At 43.5% G+C, this 18,256-nt stretch overlaps 2 protein-coding genes across 5 annotated transcripts in view; both read left to right on the top strand.

Moving 5' to 3' along the window:
• The window catches only part of Cryzl1 (crystallin zeta like 1), a 40,915-nt gene extending 34,641 nt beyond the window's left edge, over positions 1-6,274 (top strand). For all 3 annotated transcript variants that reach the window (XM_051150260.1, XM_051150258.1, XM_051150259.1), the window contains exons 9-13: positions 1,342-1,440; positions 2,364-2,482; positions 3,418-3,523; positions 5,168-5,213; positions 5,971-6,274. In XM_051150260.1, coding sequence (XP_051006217.1) covers positions 1,342-1,440; positions 2,364-2,482; positions 3,418-3,523; positions 5,168-5,213; positions 5,971-6,070 — 470 coding nt within the window. In that variant the 3' untranslated portion in view covers positions 6,071-6,274. The remainder of the gene's footprint in view (positions 1-1,341; positions 1,441-2,363; positions 2,483-3,417; positions 3,524-5,167; positions 5,214-5,970) is intronic.
• Positions 6,275-7,082: 808 nt separating this feature from the next.
• Donson (DNA replication fork stabilization factor DONSON) lies at positions 7,083-18,252 on the top strand. Of its 2 annotated transcripts, XM_051150256.1 has the most exons (10): positions 7,083-7,451; positions 7,973-8,050; positions 9,526-9,732; positions 11,738-11,916; positions 12,406-12,584; positions 13,695-13,773; positions 14,297-14,401; positions 14,567-14,765; positions 16,163-16,414; positions 17,567-18,252. In XM_051150256.1, the coding sequence occupies exons 1-10, from the start codon at positions 7,158-7,160 to the stop codon at positions 17,702-17,704; spliced, it is 1,710 nt and encodes a 569-aa protein (XP_051006213.1). In that variant the 5' UTR covers positions 7,083-7,157; the 3' UTR covers positions 17,705-18,252. The 2 variants fall into 2 exon arrangements, with proteins under 2 accessions (XP_051006213.1, XP_051006214.1); XM_051150257.1 differs by lacking the exon at positions 16,163-16,414.
• The last annotated feature ends 4 nt before the right edge of the window (positions 18,253-18,256 follow it).

Genomic DNA, 18,256 nt, shown 5'->3' with positions numbered 1-18,256 from the left:
AGTCAGGCATGGTGGCACATGCCTGTAATCCCAGCACTTAGGAGTCAGAAGCAGGTGGATCTCTTGAGTTTGAGGCCAGCCTGGTCTACAAAGCAAGTCCAGGACAGCCAAAGCTACACAGCGAAATCTCATCTCAAAAAGTAAAAAAAAAAAAAGTTTTATTTTTACATGTGTGTGTCATATGTGCAGGTGCTGGCAGAGCCCACAGCAGGGCACCAGGTCCCCTAGAGCTGGACTTTCAGGCAGTTGTGACTTATTGATATGAACACTCTGGAAAAGAAGTGTGTGCTCTTAAGTCCGCATCGTCTCTGCAGCCCCTGCTTCCGTACTCTCCCCCTGGGCCCCGTCCTTGTGCCAGCTCACCAGCAAGAGCCACTTACTGCCGTTGGACTGCGCCTCCAGTCAGAGCGGCTCTAAAAGATGCCACCCCCACAATAGATCCTCATTGGTTCAAATTTTGAGATTTGTTTTTGTTTTTGTTTTTTTGAAACAGGGTTTTTCTGTGTAGTCTTGGCTGTCCTGGACTCACTTTGTAGACCAGGCTGGCCTTGAACTCACAGCAATCCACCTGCTTCTGCCTCCCGAGTGCTGGGATTAAAGGCGTGTGCCACCACTGCCCAGCTCTGAGTATTCTTTCCGTTCTCAGTGGAGTTCTGTTGTACTGTTAACATAATTCCTTCTTCTATTACTATAATTATCTTCAGAGCTAAGGGCATAGCTCAGCATGAGACTGCTTGTCATTCATAAAGTTCAGGCTTTACCCACACACCTCACCTAACCTCCCCTCCCACACACATGCAGTTAATGCAGCCAGTGAAAATTAGCTTCATTTTCCCTGACTGCCAGAACCAGTTGTATTCCTTGTCTTTGCCTTAGGACCGTTCTCCATCCTAGGGAGCAAGAGGAGGAAGGGGAGGGCTGGTCCCCATGACTAAGAAGGACTGAAATGGCTCCTGGAAGATGAGTGCCATAGTGTGCAAGTACATGGTGCAGCTCTGGTACTATCCAATCTCAAGAAACTCAAGACGGGTCTACTCTTCGCTGGTGTCCTGATACGCCTGCCTTGTGTGTTCTCAGGTTCCAGGGCTGGCAGTGTACCCTGCGTTCACAGAGCTGACCTCTGTCAACAGACCATCCTTGGCTCAAAATAGACACATTTTCACCATTGCTTGAAAAAAATGTTTAAACAGACCTGACTTTTCCCTTTAAATCTAATAATTGTTGAAACTATTTCAGAAAATAGACATTTACTGGCCTTTTTTTTTTTCCCCCTTTCTCCTGATTTGTTTGTGCTGACCACATAGAGAACAGTACAATTGCCTGATCCCCTGTCCTTTACAGCCCGAGTGATTGACGTGTCTAATGGGAAAGTCCATGTTGCTGAGAGCTGTTTGGAGGAGACAGGTGGCCTGGGAGTAGACGTTGTCATAGATGCCGGAGGTGGGTACCTGAGAACTGAGCAACCTGTGCAATGATTTTAGTAAAATAAATTGGAACATGGATAGAACTAGGAACTAATTATTACTGCATTCATAAAATTGGATGGTTAGGTTTTAATTAAAACTCATCTATTTAAAGTGTAACTTCTTCACTTGATCCCATCATCAACCCCGCTCCTCTGAAGAGGGAGAATACCTTTTAAGCCCCAGGCCTAAAGAGTGACAGAGGATCTAAGAAACTGTCACCATGAGTCCACCCCAGCATTACTCACCTGCCAGCACTTCACAGCCACTTGTGCTGTGTGGCTGCTGCCCTCTAGTGGGTAGGTGACCTCTCTGCCACCTAGTGGGAGAAGCACATTTCTCCCACCCAGTTCCTTGAACTTTTTACATTAACTTGGATCTGTTTCACATCTAGTCTATACACAACTAGGTGGCCCCATTGCTCCTGAAGTATTAGTGTTAGGAGCCTGCACAACAATTCTATTTGCATTTCATTGTGAATAGTATAGTCATCTTGTGTGTTCCTTTCTAATCTTTGTTTTCCAGTATTTGAAACTGACATATATGAACAGTCAGTCAGTGGAAGTGAACAGTGTACTTCAATGTGGTCACTTTTCAAATATATGTTTCAGTGCGTGGAACTTGGTATTTTAATGAGACAGTGTTTCATCCCATTGTTTTAAGCTATGGTTGCTAGAATTAGCATGAGACATACCTTGCTTGCTTCCAAATCAAAATTTATTTTGTTTGCATTTAATTTTAATTAAGTATACATTACATTTTGATATAGCTTAAAGTTAACTAAGTTTGCCTTTTACTAAGAAAAATGTCTTTTACTATAAAAAGACTAATGTGCAAAATAAATTGTCATATTTTTATAAAATGTACCTTTTCTCTCTTTTTTAACTATCCACTTATAAGTGAGATTATATAGTAAAGATGATGAACCAGCTGTAAAATCACAACTACCACATAAGCATGACATCATCACACTTCTTGGTGTTGGAGGCCATTGGGTAACAACAGAAGAAAACCTTCAGGTATTATCAGAAGTAATAAAGCCTTGCTATTGCACCAAGGGAGTGTTATTAGTGAAGATCAGTATAAGTTCTAATCACGCCCTGCGTTTAAAAGCAGTAGCTTCTTTTAGCTTCTTTTCTGTGTTGGGTGCATACTGGCCAAACTATCCCGCAGGGAAGCCCATTCCGTTACCAAGAGTTACAGTTTTAGTTCATTGTGCAAGTGCCCTCTGGACTTTTTTTGTTTTGTTTTTGTTTTTGTTTTTCAAGATAGGAGCCTTGGGTCCTTGTGTTTGTGGGACAAACGTACTTGAGCCATCTCCCAGACCCTAAAAGTTTTCTTTCCAGTAACTTCGGAACTGTAATGAAATATTCATAAATAATATTATCATAATTTAACAACCCAGCGTGACATTACGATATATGTGTATAGGTTAATTACTTCCCAAACTTATGTTTTTCTTTTTTAAATGAATTTATTTATTATGGATACATTATTCTTCCCAGGGTGTGTGCCTTCATGGCAGAAGATGGCACCAGATCTCATTATAGATGGTTGTGAGCCACCATGTGGTTGCTGGGAATTGAACTCAGGACCTTTGGAAGAACAGCCAGTGCTCTTAACCTCTGAGCCATCTCTCCAGCCCCCCAAACTTATATTTTTCAATACAATTCTAATTGAGATTTTTATCGTCGCTAATCTACAAATACTATAATCTAATCTGCCAGTCTAGACTTTCCAACAACAGATTCTAAACTGGCCTTGCATCTGCCCTATCCTAGCTATTGTAAGCTAGGGAGGAAAACATAAGAGTTAACAAATGTCTGTTGAAGTTTGTAGCTGAATTTTTGTGGTTTCTACAATGTTCAATTTGTATTAAAGGTGTTCTAGTTTAAGCACTGTTGTGCTATTCAACTTAATAGTGGTTGTTTTGTCTTTGTTTCTTCTATCAAAGTTGGATCCTCCAGATAGCCATTGCCTTTTCCTCAAGGGAGCAACGGTGGCTTTCCTTAATGATGAAGTTTGGAATTTGTCAAGTGCACAACAGGGAAAATATCTTTATATCCTTTTTTTCTACTGGTTTGAATTGCTAGCTTCAAATTGCCGTGTACTCTACTCATTAATTCTTTCAATGTAACCATAGAAATTATAATCAGCTGTAAACTTTGCTTGAGTATGTGTGACAGAGTGACAGGTATCTTTACATATTTGAACAGTAAATCTATGAGGTATGAATAATGGAGCTCCATTTCACAGGTGAAAAGGCTGGTGTTTGCCAGGCTGCTCCAGGGTGCCCGAGGGTACAGGGAGTCAGAGGCAGAATCATAGACACGCCCAGGTCTGACCCCTTCTGACGGCTGGTAAAGGATGAGGCAGGTGGAATATTTTTTTGTAGTTTTTAACCTGGCATTACAAGGTCGTGTACTTAACTACTATGATGGCGCCATTGCACAAGATAGTCCAAAATGTTTACAGTGGGATTTTACAAGTATTGGTACTGGAAGTGTTTTTTTGTTTTTTTCTGGGGGTTTTGTTGTTTGTTTGTTTGTTTGTTTTTATTTTTGCCTGATGTGTCTATGTCTTTGTGTATCCAAGGAGACCGAAAGAGGGTGTCAGATTCCCTGAAACTAGAGTAACAGACGCTTGTGAGCTGCCACATGAGTGCTGGGAACCAAACCTGGCTTCTCCCCAAAGACAGCAGATGATCTTACCAATGAGCCATTTTCCAGACTTTATTTTTTTTTTTTTGTCTTAATATAGATATAATTTTGATTGCTAGTAAAATAGCAAATTAGTTATTTTTTGTTGTTATGAATAAACACCACGACCAAAGGCAGCTTATAGAAGGATGGGTTTACTTTGGCGTCCAGTTCCACTAGGGCCTGGAAGGCAGAGCTTGTCATCGGAGTGGGACCTAGCTTTACAAAACACCTCTATCCACAACTGGAAACAGAGAGATGAGGAAGCAGGGACTCGGCCAGGCCATAAGCCATCAAAGCCTGCCCCTGGTGAACGGCTTCTTCCAAGAAAGCTGTGCCTTCCTATAACTTCCATACCAACACCAAGAGTGGACCAAGTGTTCAAATATATGAACCACTAGGGGACATTTTTCATTAAAACTACCACAAATAGGTGCATATTAATTAGCTTTTCAAATAAATGAAAGAATTTATGGCAACAAATTGAACCTGTTATCAACCAAATTACTTGATCTATGTTTACTTCATGTAAGACAGGTAAGTGCTGAGTCCTGTGCATTAACGCGTAGGTGGGGACCATGTGTCACTCCACCAGCCGCCCCACTGGGATGACCGTAGTCGCTCTCGAGGGCCAGCTTGCTCCCTTCACCCCTTGTATTTAGAAGTGTATGTTCCCTCAGTTCTCTCAAATTATCCCTTTGCTTTAGAAGTGTGTGGTGGCGCACGCCTGTAATCTCAGCACTCAGGGAGGCAGAGGCAGGTGGATCTCTGTGAGTTCAAGGCCAGCCTGGTCTACAAAGCAAGCCCAGGACAGCCAAGGCTACAAAGAAATCCTGTCTTGAAAAATAAACAAAGTGACTGACAGTTTCTAGTTGCTGTAATACCACCTGACTTTGAAAGCACAAAGCTTTTTTAAGAAGAAAATGCGGGAGACCTGTGTCCAGCGTCTTGGTTTATTTAATCCCCTGTCAGTTAAGTTGCCGCCTTAACAGTCCTTCCATTTACGTATTTTAAAAGATGTGATGGAGAAGTTGTCCGCTGGTGTTTTCAGGTATGCTAAAAACCAAATAAACAAAACACCTAAATCACTGCTATATTTTTATTCTCAAGGAAACAAAGTGGGCATTTGTTTTTATTCCAGCTTTCTGGTATATCTAGTATTTCTATTTTCTATCCACTTTAGATAAACAGCTCTTCTTTTCTATTTCTCAGAATGCATCTGGTTGTAGCGTCAAGTGTTCTCACAGAGAAAGTCTCTGGTGCGCTTCTCCCTCACTTCTGTTCTGCATCTGTCTCACCTTTCAATTGTCTTCAGAACTCTTGCATAATTTGACAAGATGAAAAAAGTACCATGTTTGTTTAAATTGGGTTTTTATATCACTTATAAAGTAAAAGTTACATAAAGGGATAAAGTAGCATATTTTTCTCTCAAAACTTAAGCACTTTTAGCCCAATATTGGGGCACACACCTGTATTCACAGCACTTGGAAGGCTAAGGCAGGGATCATGAGTTCTAGGCCATACTGTACTGGGCTATCTAACAAGACAAGCCTGTCTTTAAAAGGAAAGAAGAGTAAACCATAAAAATATTAATGGGTAAAATTTTTTTTGATTGCTGAATAGCTCAGGCTAATCTGGAACTCACAGAGATCCACCTGCCTCAGCCTCTCCAGTGCTGGGATTAACAGTGTGCACTACCACCAAGCTGTTTGGATTATTTAAAGGCCTACAACCAAATGCACAGTCTGCTGCATCCTGTGTGCTCTACTCATCTGTGCCTGACATTTCTGATCACTTTTCCTCCTCAGGCCTCTACTTGATGAACCCATTCCACTGTATGAGGCAAAAGTTTCCATGGAAGTTGTTCAGAAAAAGCAAGAAAGAAAAAAGCAAGTTGTTCAATTTTAATTCTCCTCCCCAGACCTCAGTCGGATGCACCCATACCAGTATATGAAGCCAGTTTTCTTTGGAAATTGTTGAGAAAAATCAAGGAAGATAAAACAAGTTTTTCTATCTTTAAGCCTGTATTCCTGCCATAAGATGTTTGATTTTTTGACATATTTGAAAAATATTTGCAAAACTAACGTGCAAACAATCCCGATAACTTTTTAAACATCTGACGAGGATATTCCAAAACCTTTTTGTTATTGTATCTATACACTTTGCCTCTGATATAAAATTCTTTCCATTAAGAAAACTGCTTTCAGCAAAAGCCACACTATTCTATCAATACATCTGTCACAAGCTTTTGCTATACCGTGAAAATGTAATTTGATTTTGTGTCAATTTCATTCTCAGCACCTTCCTGAACAAGCCTTTGTTGCCATTATGTTAGCATTTGAGTGTATTTTTCGATTTCATAGTTTCTAATCCATTGGAATTTAAAATTTGTTTTTAAATGTTCATTCACCTGAATTTCTCCAAGATTATACAGAATCACAGTACCTGGTACTGTAGTAGTGGCATAGCATTTACATAGAGGGCTGGGCTGGCCAGGCATTGGGGACAAGGATGGAAGAAGCTGGCCTGAGGCTAGCTTGAAGCTGGCTGACTTTCCCTCTTTTGGGTACTCTGTTGCGCAGTGGGGTGCAGCAAGGCCCCAGCCCACCTCCATCCCTCAGAATGACATTGCTGCCCATCTCCACAACTATTTGCTTTGCATTCAGGCTCCCGTACCCGGGCCTGACGCTATACCCGCTGCGGACTTAAAGTAGTGTTATCTTCCGTACCCTGTGGGGTGATGGGCGCTGATGACGTGTTCCTAGGCGACGCCCCGCCTCACAGCCAAACCGCAGAAGGAGCGCCTGGCCGGAAGCGGCTACAGAGAAATCTGTGGGGCGGGGCGGGAGGTGGCCTGGCGCGCATGCTCTGAATGGGCGGGGCCGCGGGGGCGGGGTCTCGTGAGCCTCCAGTCCGCGAGCAGCGCGCGGGCGGGGCGGGGCCAGAGCGCGCGGGAAGCCCCAGCCGTGCTGCGGAGCTGCCCCTCCGCTTCGCGATGGCTGTCTCGGTACCGGGCTACTCGCCTAGCTTCAAGAGGCCGCCCGAGATTGTGCGGCTCCGTCGGAAAAGGTCTCGGAGCTACGGTGCCTCAGGGCCGGAGCCCGCGCCCCGCCGCGCTGCGCTGGAGGCCGGGCTGCCCCTGCGTCCCTTCCCGACCGCGGGCGGCAGGGGCGGCGCCGCCGCGACCGTCGCCCGCAGGAACCCTTTTGCCCGCCTGGACAACCGGCCGCGGGTCGCCGACGTGGCCGGCGAGGAGCCGCCCCGCGGTCCGCAGAGAGCGCTGGGCCTGGTGAGTCTCGACGTCGGGCTGCTGGGAGTGAGGGGTGGGGATGGGCGCGAACAGCCGCCGCCGCCTGAGGTCTTGAGCTATCCTCAGAGCCCTGTGAAGAAGGGCTTAGAGATACACGGGAAGGTAGCGCGGAAAGTCCTCAGGACAACCTGTCCTGCAAGGCAGCTCGATGAGCAACCACAGCAGCTGCCTTCTCACCATCCCTTAGGACCTCCTTTTTTTGGTCACTCGAAATTATTCACTGTGGACATGGAGGACTATTGAGGAAAAGTCGGGTCAGAATTTACGAATGTTGGGCCTACCCATAAAGCCTTGTGGATCTCTTGGTCTCAGATTTATGTATCAGTCTGGCCTTCACTCCCCTTTTGATAAGTTGAGGCACAGAACTAAAGTGAAGCGTTTTGGTACTGCGTGGATTTGAGTTCCTTCTCACCCTCCTCTGGTGTGCCAAATGAGCACTTAGATATTTAAAACTAATTCCCTCGTTGCTTATTTTTAAGGACAACTCTTTTTAACCTTAGCTCTCAGATTCTAATGGAGAAAATAACTTGATGTGGGAGGAGGCATCTCATGAAAGAACTGTTATCGCACTATCCCAGGTACGTTGTAAATTTACATTTATTGCATGTGTGTGCCACAGTTGTGTGTGTGGAGTGTGAGTACCAGGGTTGAGCTCAGGTGGTCAGTCAGGCCCAGAAGCAAGAGCCTCTACCTTCTGAGCCATCTGGGTGGCCTAGCCCAAGGAATACTTTCAAAATAGGATTATTATGTGTGTTCAAATAAACACACTTCTCAAAGCATTTTTTAAAAAAATAGTTTGAAGAGCAAATCCGAAATCTGGGGCTCTACCTTGGTTTGTAAAATGTTTGCCTCTGGGTTGGATCCCCAGAATCACATAAATATGGGACATAATGGTACGCGCTTAAAACTATAGCTCTCAAGAAAGTGAAGGAAGGTCTGTCAAAGGTTGGTATCCTCAGATACACAGGTAGCTGAGTCTCCAAAAAGAAAGCAGAAACCTGAGAGTGATCATTTCCACACAGATGCTGTGATAATGGGTGTGGACTTGGTGGCCAAAGCCTGGCTTATGCTACGGATCAAACCTAGTGACTCCTTCATGTTGAATCGCAGTCTGCTGCCCCAGTATAGATAGATGAAGTTCCTAATGGGAAAAGGCTGGAAAAGGTCACAAGATCCATTCTAGCTTTCACATAGCCTTCTGGAGGTAGCTCCTCTGACGGATCTTAGGATGGTGTTTCCTAAGGGAACTCTTACTCTACTGTGGAGAATGTGGACTTGATCAGCAGGTTGACTGGTCTGTCTGTCTGATTTTTCTAAGTTGAGGAAATGTTCCTTAAACCCTTTCGGAGTGGTACTAAACCTAAAGAAGGAGCTTTGCCCTGATCCCAGTGCCTCAGAGCCTTAGCCCTGGTTCACGGTGGTTCAGGCCTTAGCCCTGGTTCACGGTGGTTCAGGCCTTAGCCCTGGTTCACGGTGGTTCAGGCCTTAGCCCTGGTTCACGGTGGTTCAGGCCTTAGGCCTGGTTCACGGTGGTTCAGGCCTTAGGCCTGATGGCATTGACTCAAGGCCTTCCAGGATACTTTTTACATACTAGGAACATGGCTGGGCTGGGATCTACAGAATGAATTCTAGACGAGCCACAGCTAGAGAAACCCTGTCTTAGGGAAAATAATACTGGGAACGGTTCTACTTTATTGTCTATAGTACTACTAGACAGAATTGTAAAAGCTGCAAGGTGAAACACAACTCTCCAGCACCACCACCAAACCTTTGTGTTTAATTAGTCTGTTTATTGTGTCCTCTCAGGGGTCAGTCCACCCCACCCCACACACTCAGGCTTGGTGGCATGGCCAATACCTGCTGAGTCATCTCCCTGGTCTGAGACCTCTTAATACCTTGCTTTGCCTCCTTCCAGACTTTGCAGGTATAATACATTTTTAATGTTAGACCGCTCACGAATGTTGACGTTCAGTGATCAAGAGTAGAATAACTAAGAACTTTGTTTTAAAAGAATTTTCCTGAAATTGTAATTTTTGTATTCTTTGTTTTCTAGAAGAGTCAACACATATCATTCTCTGAATCGGACACTTGGTCTTCAGACAGCACTGAGTTACCTGTGGACTGGAGTATTAAAACTCGGCTCCTTTTCACCTCTTCTCAACCCTTTTCCTGGGCAGATCATTTGAAAGCGCAGGAAGAAGCCCAAGGACTTGTGCAGCATTGTAGGGCAGTAGAGGTTACTTTACCCCAGAATATACAGGTAAGTCTGAAATGAAGGAGCCTGAGAGGGAAGGGCTGCGCGCGCACACACACACGCACAGAGGTCTAAGGAAATAGATATTCCTGTGTCCTCTTTTCTCACTTGATCATTTGAAATGGGATCTCTGTGAGCCTGGAGCTCACGTGTTTCTAGCTAATCTGGTAGCCAGCGAGCACCAGTGCTGCTCCTGCCTCCACCCTCCTCGGTGCTGGGGTTGCAGGCAGGCGCAAGAGAATCTCAACTTGTGTGGGTGTCGGGTTCCAAACTTCGGTTCCCTTAGCCACTGAGCCTCGCTCTAGCCCCTGTCAGTCTCTGTTAATGTTTTAAATTAGATGTAGAAGGACACTCACTGCGCTCTGTTCTTCCGACATGTACAGACTCCATTTCTCCCAAACTGTACTTTGACCTTATGTTTATTAGGTTAAGAACTGCTCATTAATTGTAAGGACTGGAGAAAAATCAATAGTGCATACAGGCAGTGTCTTCTCTGAACCATCCTTTGTAATGTTTTTGAGAAAACATAAAAAGTGATTGAGTTACAATAGCTAATGATTTTTCTTACAAAGGACATACTCTGAGTTTGTGTTTGTTTTTGTTTAGTAGTTGTTGGTAGTAGTGGGGGTTTTGTTAAACTTGTCTGTTTTCAAGACAAGGTCTCACTTTGTAGCCCTGGCAGCCCTTGGAACTCACTTAGTAGACTAGGCTGACCTCAAATTCAGAGATCCACCTGCCTCTGCCTCTGCCTTCGCAGTACTGGGATTAAAAGCATGCACCACTATACCCAGCCATACTCTCGTTCTTTTTAAAGAATAAATGAATTCTGGAATAGTCTCAGAGTAGTTTAATTTCTGTGAAGCAGCTCATCAGTGTAAACTAGGCTATAAAGGTTTGTTTAAGATAGGACAAGATGGCCGGGCAGGGGTGGCACATCCCTTTACTCCCAGCACTCAGGAGCAGAGATGCGGATCTCTCTGAGTTGGAGGCCAGCCTGGTCTGCAGAGCGAGCCCAGGACAGCCAGGGCTACACAGAGAGACCCTGTCTCAGAAACCCAAACACTAGATAAAGAAGAGGCTGAGACCCATTTTTCAATAAATAAATCAGATCTGCTTGTGATCTTCACTTACTAGGGTTTACTGCTTTTGAGACTTTTTTCCTTGGGGGAAGGATGGTTTTCCTGGGCGGTTATTTGGCACTTTCCTACAGGAAGAACGTGTCTTTCTTCCATGTGCATCCCTCCTTTCATCATCCAAAATCTAGTTCTCAGGAAAGGCAGAGACAGAATGACCCATCTCCTCGTGTATGCTCTTTCCAGTGCATGATCAACATACTGTTTCCTGTCCAGAAAGCAAAAGTAGACAGACTGCATTTTAAACTCTGACACAGTGGCCAAGGCCTCCTATAAAAAGCATTAAAAATTCATGTCAGGCGTGGTGGCACACACCTTTAATGCCAGCATTTGGGATTGGGAGGCAGAGGTAGGCGATCACTGTGAGTTCGAGGCCAGCCTGGTCTACAAAGCAAGTCCAGGACAGCCAAAGCTAACACAGAGAGACCCTGTCTTAAAAAAAACAAAAAACAAACAAAAAAACCAAAACAAAAGAAAAACAAAATTCATAGACTGGGCTGGAAGGATGGCTCAGTGCATTACTAAGAGAGCTTACTGCTACTTTAGAGAACCTATGTTGCCACTGCTGAGAACTCCAGCTCCAGGCCTTCTGGCACTTGTACTGTACAGGTTTATATATAGTTAAAATTAAAAACCTTTTCCAGGGTGAGGGCCGTGGAAGGGCTGTTTGAGACAGAGTCTCTCTACATAGCCCTGGCCAACCTCGGAAAGATCAGCCTTCTGCCGAGTGCTGGGGTTAAAAGTGTGTCCCGCTACATCCAACTAAAACTAAAATTCTGAGAAAATTGATTAGATTAAGTATGTGATATATTCAGTGTCTGTGATGAAATTTTCTTTGTGATGAGTAAAACTCACCCACTCTGCCCACTGCATCTTAGGAGGCCACACTTTGCGCTGAGCTGCGCTGCGCCTTCCAGCAGAGCCTTGTCTACTGGCTTCACCCGGCCTTCCCCTGGCTGCCGATGTTCCCTCGCATTGGAGCAGATAGGAGAGTGGCCGGAAAGACGAGTCCTTGGTCAAACGATGAAGCCCTGCAACACACTTTAATGAGTGACTGGTAAGATGGTACAAGTGTGCATTCCAGAGGTGAGCAAGCCTTCAGGAGCAGGACTCTGTTGGTTGGCTGTATTAATGGCAGATGGTTCTCCTTGTTTCTGGACTTTGTCAGAAACTTAATGACCAGGATTTAATACGTTTGCTTTTCACCACAACTTCATCGCTGTCAAATGTATGACACACAGCGTACAGTGTATGTACTGGATGAACATGCAGATAACTGTAAGTCTTGTCAACTGAGGCTTTTTTAGTCAGAACTTGCTCATAGTTTGCGACCAGTTATCGACTTATTTGAAAGAACATCTGGTCACACCTGCAAGGTATGGCAGAGCCGTCAGCTTGTACTGCAGTCTCAAAAGCAAGATCACACAGCTGCAGAAGCTCAGTCTTTGAAAACTTCTGTTGGGTTTTTAATCTATTTGTCAGGCTAAATTCTCAAAATTAAGTTTAAAATCTTTTAACACCTGACAAGGCTTGTTTTGCTTCGTAGGGCTGTGAGTCTTACTTCTTTGTATAACCTGCTGAAGACAAAGCTTTGCCCCTACTTCTACATCTGCACCTACCAGTTCACTGTCCTGTTCCGTGCAGCAGGGTTAGCGGGCAGCAATGTGATCACAGCGCTCATGTCTCCTACAACTAGAGGCTTAAGAGAAGCTATGAAAAATGAAGGTAATAGTGGAGGCTTAATGTTGAAGATTCCTCTTGCCTTAAATGCTGAACTTTGGGGGCTGCAGAGATGGATGGCTTAACGTTTAAGCACATAGATTGCTCTTACAGAGGACCTGGGTTTGATTCCCAGCACCCATGTGGTGCCTAAAAAACATCTGTAACTCCAGTTCCAGGGTATTAAATGCCTTCTTCTGGCCTCTTTAAGCACCAGGCACACAGTGGTTCCACAGACATAAACACTCACACAAATAAAATGCTTTGAGCTGGGCAGTGGTAGCGTGCGCCTTTAATCTCAGGCAGGGGCATGTGGGTCTCTTGTGAGTTCGAGGCCAGCCTGGTCTACAAAGCAAGTTGGATTGTCTTACTATTGGTTATCAATATTATTTTATGAAACATAGTTCGTTTCTTCAGTTTTTTGTTGTTGTTGGTTTGGTTTGGTTTTTTCCCTTCCTGCTGGCAAAGCTGTCTCTTAAATGTGGATGGAAGTTAGTGTGCTTCTCTGGTCTCTAAAATAAAGTGCATAGTAGGTCCGATGAGTCACTGTCTTATTGAACATACTCTGCTTTTTTGTATTTTTGCTTTTTCGAGGTAAGTGTAGCCTTGGCTGTCCTGGAACTCTGTTGACCAGGCTGGCCTTGAACTCACAGATCAGCCTGTCTCTGCCTCCGGAGTGCTAGGATTAAAGGTGTGTGCCACCATGCCCGTTTTGTGCTCTGCTTCTCAAACATTGTTTTGACATGTCTGCATTTCTGCTGGGTACATGTGTGTTTCTGTGGGTACACACAGACCATGGCACACTTGGAGGCTAGAGGAAGCTTGAAAGAGTCATGGCTTCCATCATGTACGTTCTAGGAAGTAAGCTCAGGGACATAAAACTTGGCTGACTTCACCCCCTAAGCCATCTCACCAGTGATAAATTCTTTAATGTGGCAAATCATCTAACCTTCTGCTTTAATTTTAAAAAATGGATTAGCGCATCAATTAGTGGATCAGGAAAGAGAGAGAAAGATAGAAACAAGTCCCTTTTACTAGAAAACCTGGTCTATGTACCCCAATAGTAGGACACTCCTGGCTAATTGAAGGAAACTGAATTAATGTTTTCCAATGCAGGTATTGAATTTTCTCTGCCTTTACTAGAAGAAAGTGCCCGTAAGAAGAAAGTTCAAGACCCAAACCCTGAGTATGAGGAGTGAGTGATTACAGACCCTTTTGTATATTCGCTAAGTTTTATGAATTCCCTATTTCAAACTCAGTAAAAATAAGTTTGTTAAAGTGTCAACTCTGCATATGTTCTTTTTTGTTTTTGTTTGTTTTAGGGTTTGTTTGTTTTTTAAGACAGGGTTTCTCTGTGTAATTTTGGCTGTCCTGGGCTTGTTTTGTAGACCAGCCTGGGCCTCAAACACAGAGATCCACTGCCTCTGCCTCCTGAGTGCTGGAATTGCAGGCATGCACCGCTGTGTCTGGATAAAACTGTGAGGGATTCTTTTCTTTTTTTAAGATTTATTTTTTTTATGTATATGAGTACCATATCTGCATGTACACCTGCACGCCAGAAGAGGACATCAGATCTTAGTATAGATAGTTGTGATTAGTATAGATACCATGTGGGGATTGAACCCAAGGCCTCTAGAAGAGCAGACAGTGCTCCTAACCGCTGAGCCATCTCTCCAGCCCCTCGCGAATATGTACTCCTAACTATAGCAGTTTCCTAGGGAGCAAGCAGTCAGTGATGAAGATGAAGAAGAAAGTTTTTCCTGGCTGGAAGAGATAGGTGTTCAAGATCAAATTAAAAAGCCAGACATGCTCTCTATCAAGCTGTATCCTTCCACTGAATTAGGGACTCATTGCTTTCAGACAGTTGATAGTCATCTCTGAATTTTCTGTTCATTTCTAGGACAGGGAGTCCTAGGTATCTGGAATCAAGGTAGCTGTCTGCACGGGCGTGGGTTTTCTTTTGTTCTTTCCTTGATTGTCATCTTCAGACGTAAAGAAAAGCATGAAGTACAGATGGATCACCGACCGGAGTCTGTTGTACTGGTCAAAGGACTCAACACCTTCACACTGCTCAATTTTTTGATCAACTGCAAGAGTTTAGTTGCTACCTCAGGTGCACAGGCAGGCCTCCCCCCAACGCTCTTATCCCCGATAGCCTTCCGAGGTGCCTCAATGCAAATGCTTAAGGTAAGCAAGTGTTTACATCTACGCTGCAGATCTTAAAGATAGTCATGCCTTCTGTTCTTTGGTTTTGTTGTGTTTTGTTTGTTTGTTTGTTTTGTTTTTTGTTTGTTTGTTTTTTTAAAGACAAGGTCTCTGTGTAACCCTGGCTGTGTAGACCACTCTAATCTCAGGCTCATAGCTGTCCACCTTTCTCTGCTTCCTGAGGGCTGGGTTTAAAGGAGTGTGCCATTATGCTTAGCTCAAATCTCAGTTTAAAAAAAAAGTTATAATTCTAGGGACTTGTTTGAGAGCACTTTCTGCTCTTGCAGAAAACTGAAGTTCAGTTCCCAGCACCAACACACTGACTCACAGCCATTGGTAACTCCAGTTCCCAAGGAGTCTGATGCCTTCTTACCCCACAGGGAGCGGGTACAACTTGGTATGCCACACATCTGGGAAAACACCAGGCCAAGCAGGGTGGCTACACCTTTAATCCCAGCACAGGGGAGGCAGAGGAAAGCAGATCTAAGTGAATTCAGGAACAGTTTAGGGCTACATAGTGAGACCCTGTCCAAAAAAAAAAAAACGTGTTTGTGTATGTGTGCGTGCATACACACACAACACACACACTTTCAGGACATTCAGTTGTAGCAGCATACTTTGGGCTTTGTTGTTCTGTACTACAACTGAACTATGGATCTGGGGCATGTTAGGCAAACATTGTATGCTGAGCTACATTCCCAGTTTTTTTGCTTTTTCCATTAAAAATTACTTGAAAGCTAGGTGTGGCAGCAGGATCAGTTCAAGATCTCCTGCACTACAGGAGACTCTATCGAAGAATATATAGATATGGACATGAATTAAGACCAAGTCCCTTTTACTTGTTTGCCTATAGCACGACTTAAGGACTGGGTCCGGATGAGCCTCAGGCTCACTGTAGGAGAGGATGACCCCGAACTTTTTTTTTTCTTTTTGTCGTTTTTCAAGACAAGGTTTCTCTGTGTAGCCTTGGCTGTCCTGGACTCGCTTTGTATGCCAAGCTGGCCTCGAACTCAGTGACCTGCCTGCCTCTGCCTCCCAAGTGCTGAGATTAAAGGCGTGTGCCACCACACCCGGCTTGACCCTGAACTCTTGATCGTCCTCAGTGCCAGAATTATAGACATGAGCCACTGTGCTCAGTGAATGTTGTGGGGTTTTTCCATACTGGATAAGTTGTAATTGGTGACAAAACATCTTGGTAATCACTTCCTCAATTGTCATTTAAGAGAAACCCCATTTTATTTATCAATGTAAGTGCATACCCAAAAATATTTTTTAAAGCTCAAAAACTAGGAAATTGAAGCAATATGTTATGTATTATATTGTAGTCTCAGGATCAATGAAATCCCAAATAAAAATGTAACTCTTTAAATTTTCTGAAGGCACGAAGTATTAATGTAAAGACACAAGCTCTTTCTGGATACAGAGATCAGTTTAGTTTGGAGATCACAGGTCCCATCATGCCTCACGCTCTGCATTCTGTGACCATGCTACTCAGATCTTCACAGAGAGGGTCGTTCTCTGCTGGACTGTATGCACATGAGCCAACTGCTGTGTTCAATGTCTGCCTGCCACTGGATAAAGAGCCAGATGAAGTGAGTAGACTCAGCTGTGGATTGTGTCCTCTTGCTGAGGTAAATGTCACGATAAGCCAAATTTGTAGCAAGTTAGAAAGCAAGTTATGAATTGAGGAAGAATATCCACTTATCATAAATTTTATGAATTCAGGCAGGCAATATTAAAAACTAGACAAACCAAAAGTACTTACTGCCCTTAAGCTGAAATTTAGTAACTCCTGATTGCTTTATAGTTTATGGAAACACAATTTACTATATAGTTAAGCTTTAAAAGAAAAACAAAAAAACTTTATTATTATATATACAGTGCATGTGCCTGCACATGAGAAGAGGGCATCAGATCCCATTGTAGGTGGTTGTGAGCCACCATGTAGTTGCCAGGAAATGAGCTCGAGACCTCTCAAAGAGCAGTCAGTGCTCTTTACCTCTGAGCCATCTCCAGCCCTTTTTTGTTTTTCATGTATGTACATGTTACTTGCAGTTTTGCATGTGTTTAGGGTAACCAGTAGGGGCTGCTCATACACACGGAAGCCTGGGGTCTCATGTGCTAACACAGCTAGTCTGCTGTGAGCTCCATCTTCAGAGGCTGGAGTTACAGGTACATACTGTCAGCATCATGTGAGTTCTCGGTACTCAAGTCTGATCATCACACTGGCATAACACTGGACCGTGTCCCAGTACTGATGTACTCTGAATTCTAGCCATCTTTAGACGTTTTAAAGTTAACAGTCCTTTAATTGACTGGATACCTATCAAGTTTAATAGACTAGGTTTTAAAAATTAAGATTTTTTAAACTATAGATATTATTTTTGTTTTTTTGTTGTTGTTGTTGTTTGTCGAGACAGGGTCTCTCTGTGTAGCCTTGGCTGTCCTGGACCCACTTTGTAGACCAGGTTGGCCTCGAACTCACAGGGATCCACATGCCTCTGCCTCCCGAGTGCTGGGATTATAGGAGTGAGCCACCACGCCCGAACTATAGATATTATTATAATCAATGAATGAACCATTTATTTGCTAGTCTTTATGGTGATTACTAAAAACTTGCCTCCCGAGTGCTGGGATTATAGGAGTGAGCCACCACGCCCGAACTATAGATATTATTATAATCAATGAATGAACCATTTATTTGCTAGTCTTTATGGTGATTACTAAAAACTTAAGTGTTCAAGAACTAATGTGCATATGGATGTGGACTTGTATTTCTGCAGAAAGATGTTCTTAAGGACCTTGCTAACTGTGGGCTACACCCTAAAACCCTGGAGCAGCTCAGTCAGATGCCATTGCTGGGGAAGTCATCCTTGCGGAGCGTGGACATGAGTAACTACGTTTTTAATTGGAGATCCTGAACACCAAAGTAAGCCTAAAAGGAAATCTCTGAGGAAAAAGCTTCCTAGCAAGGAAACTCAAGATTCTTAGGCCTTTGGCTTTTAAAGATCATTTGGAAGAATATATTTTAAAATACTGAAATGTCTAAAACCTATTACACCCACATCCAAAGGTTTTAAATCAACACTTTGCTTTTATTATTTTCATACATTTCCAGATATGAAGATGAAAGCTGTTTCCTTAAACCTCCAATAATTTGAGTAAGAATTCTCTATCGCTGCAACTTCATTGTAACTCTAGTACAAAATTGAATTAAACATCAGTGTTTCGTTACAAACAAGAAATGAGATCACCTGTAGCAATTATTCCATTGAAACCAGTGGTCTGAATAACAGCATGTGTAATATAGTCAGGTTAGTAGTAGGTTCTCTGGAGATTTACTGGGGAAATGTGCACTACTTCAGAGCTGACTGCTGATGACTCCGTACTAATGACTTCTAGGTCCTCTGTTCTCAGTCAGATGATGGTGTGGAATGCTCAGTCATGGCAACTTAGTATTCAATATGCTTACA

The sequence above is a fragment of the Acomys russatus genome, chromosome 8 (genome assembly GCF_903995435.1).
Source record: "Acomys russatus chromosome 8, mAcoRus1.1, whole genome shotgun sequence".
NCBI classification, from domain to species: domain Eukaryota; kingdom Metazoa; phylum Chordata; class Mammalia; order Rodentia; family Muridae; genus Acomys; species Acomys russatus.
The sequence above is the reverse complement of the archived record's forward strand: the minus strand, read 5'-3'. Positions and strand labels throughout refer to the sequence as shown.

What these genes read in the sequence shown, in the direction of transcription:
- Donson (XM_051150256.1), top strand. Translation starts at nt 7,158, where the DNA reads ATGGCTGTCTCGGTACCGGGCTACTCGCCTAGCTTCAAGAGGCCGCCC. An exon ending in AGAAGCTATGAAAAATGAAG is followed by an intron (nt 12,585 to 13,694) that starts GTAATAGTGGAG and finishes TTTCCAATGCAG; the next exon opens with GTATTGAATTTTCTCTGCCT. An exon ending in GATTGTGTCCTCTTGCTGAG is followed by an intron (nt 16,415 to 17,566) that starts GTAAATGTCACG and finishes GTATTTCTGCAG; the next exon opens with AAAGATGTTCTTAAGGACCT.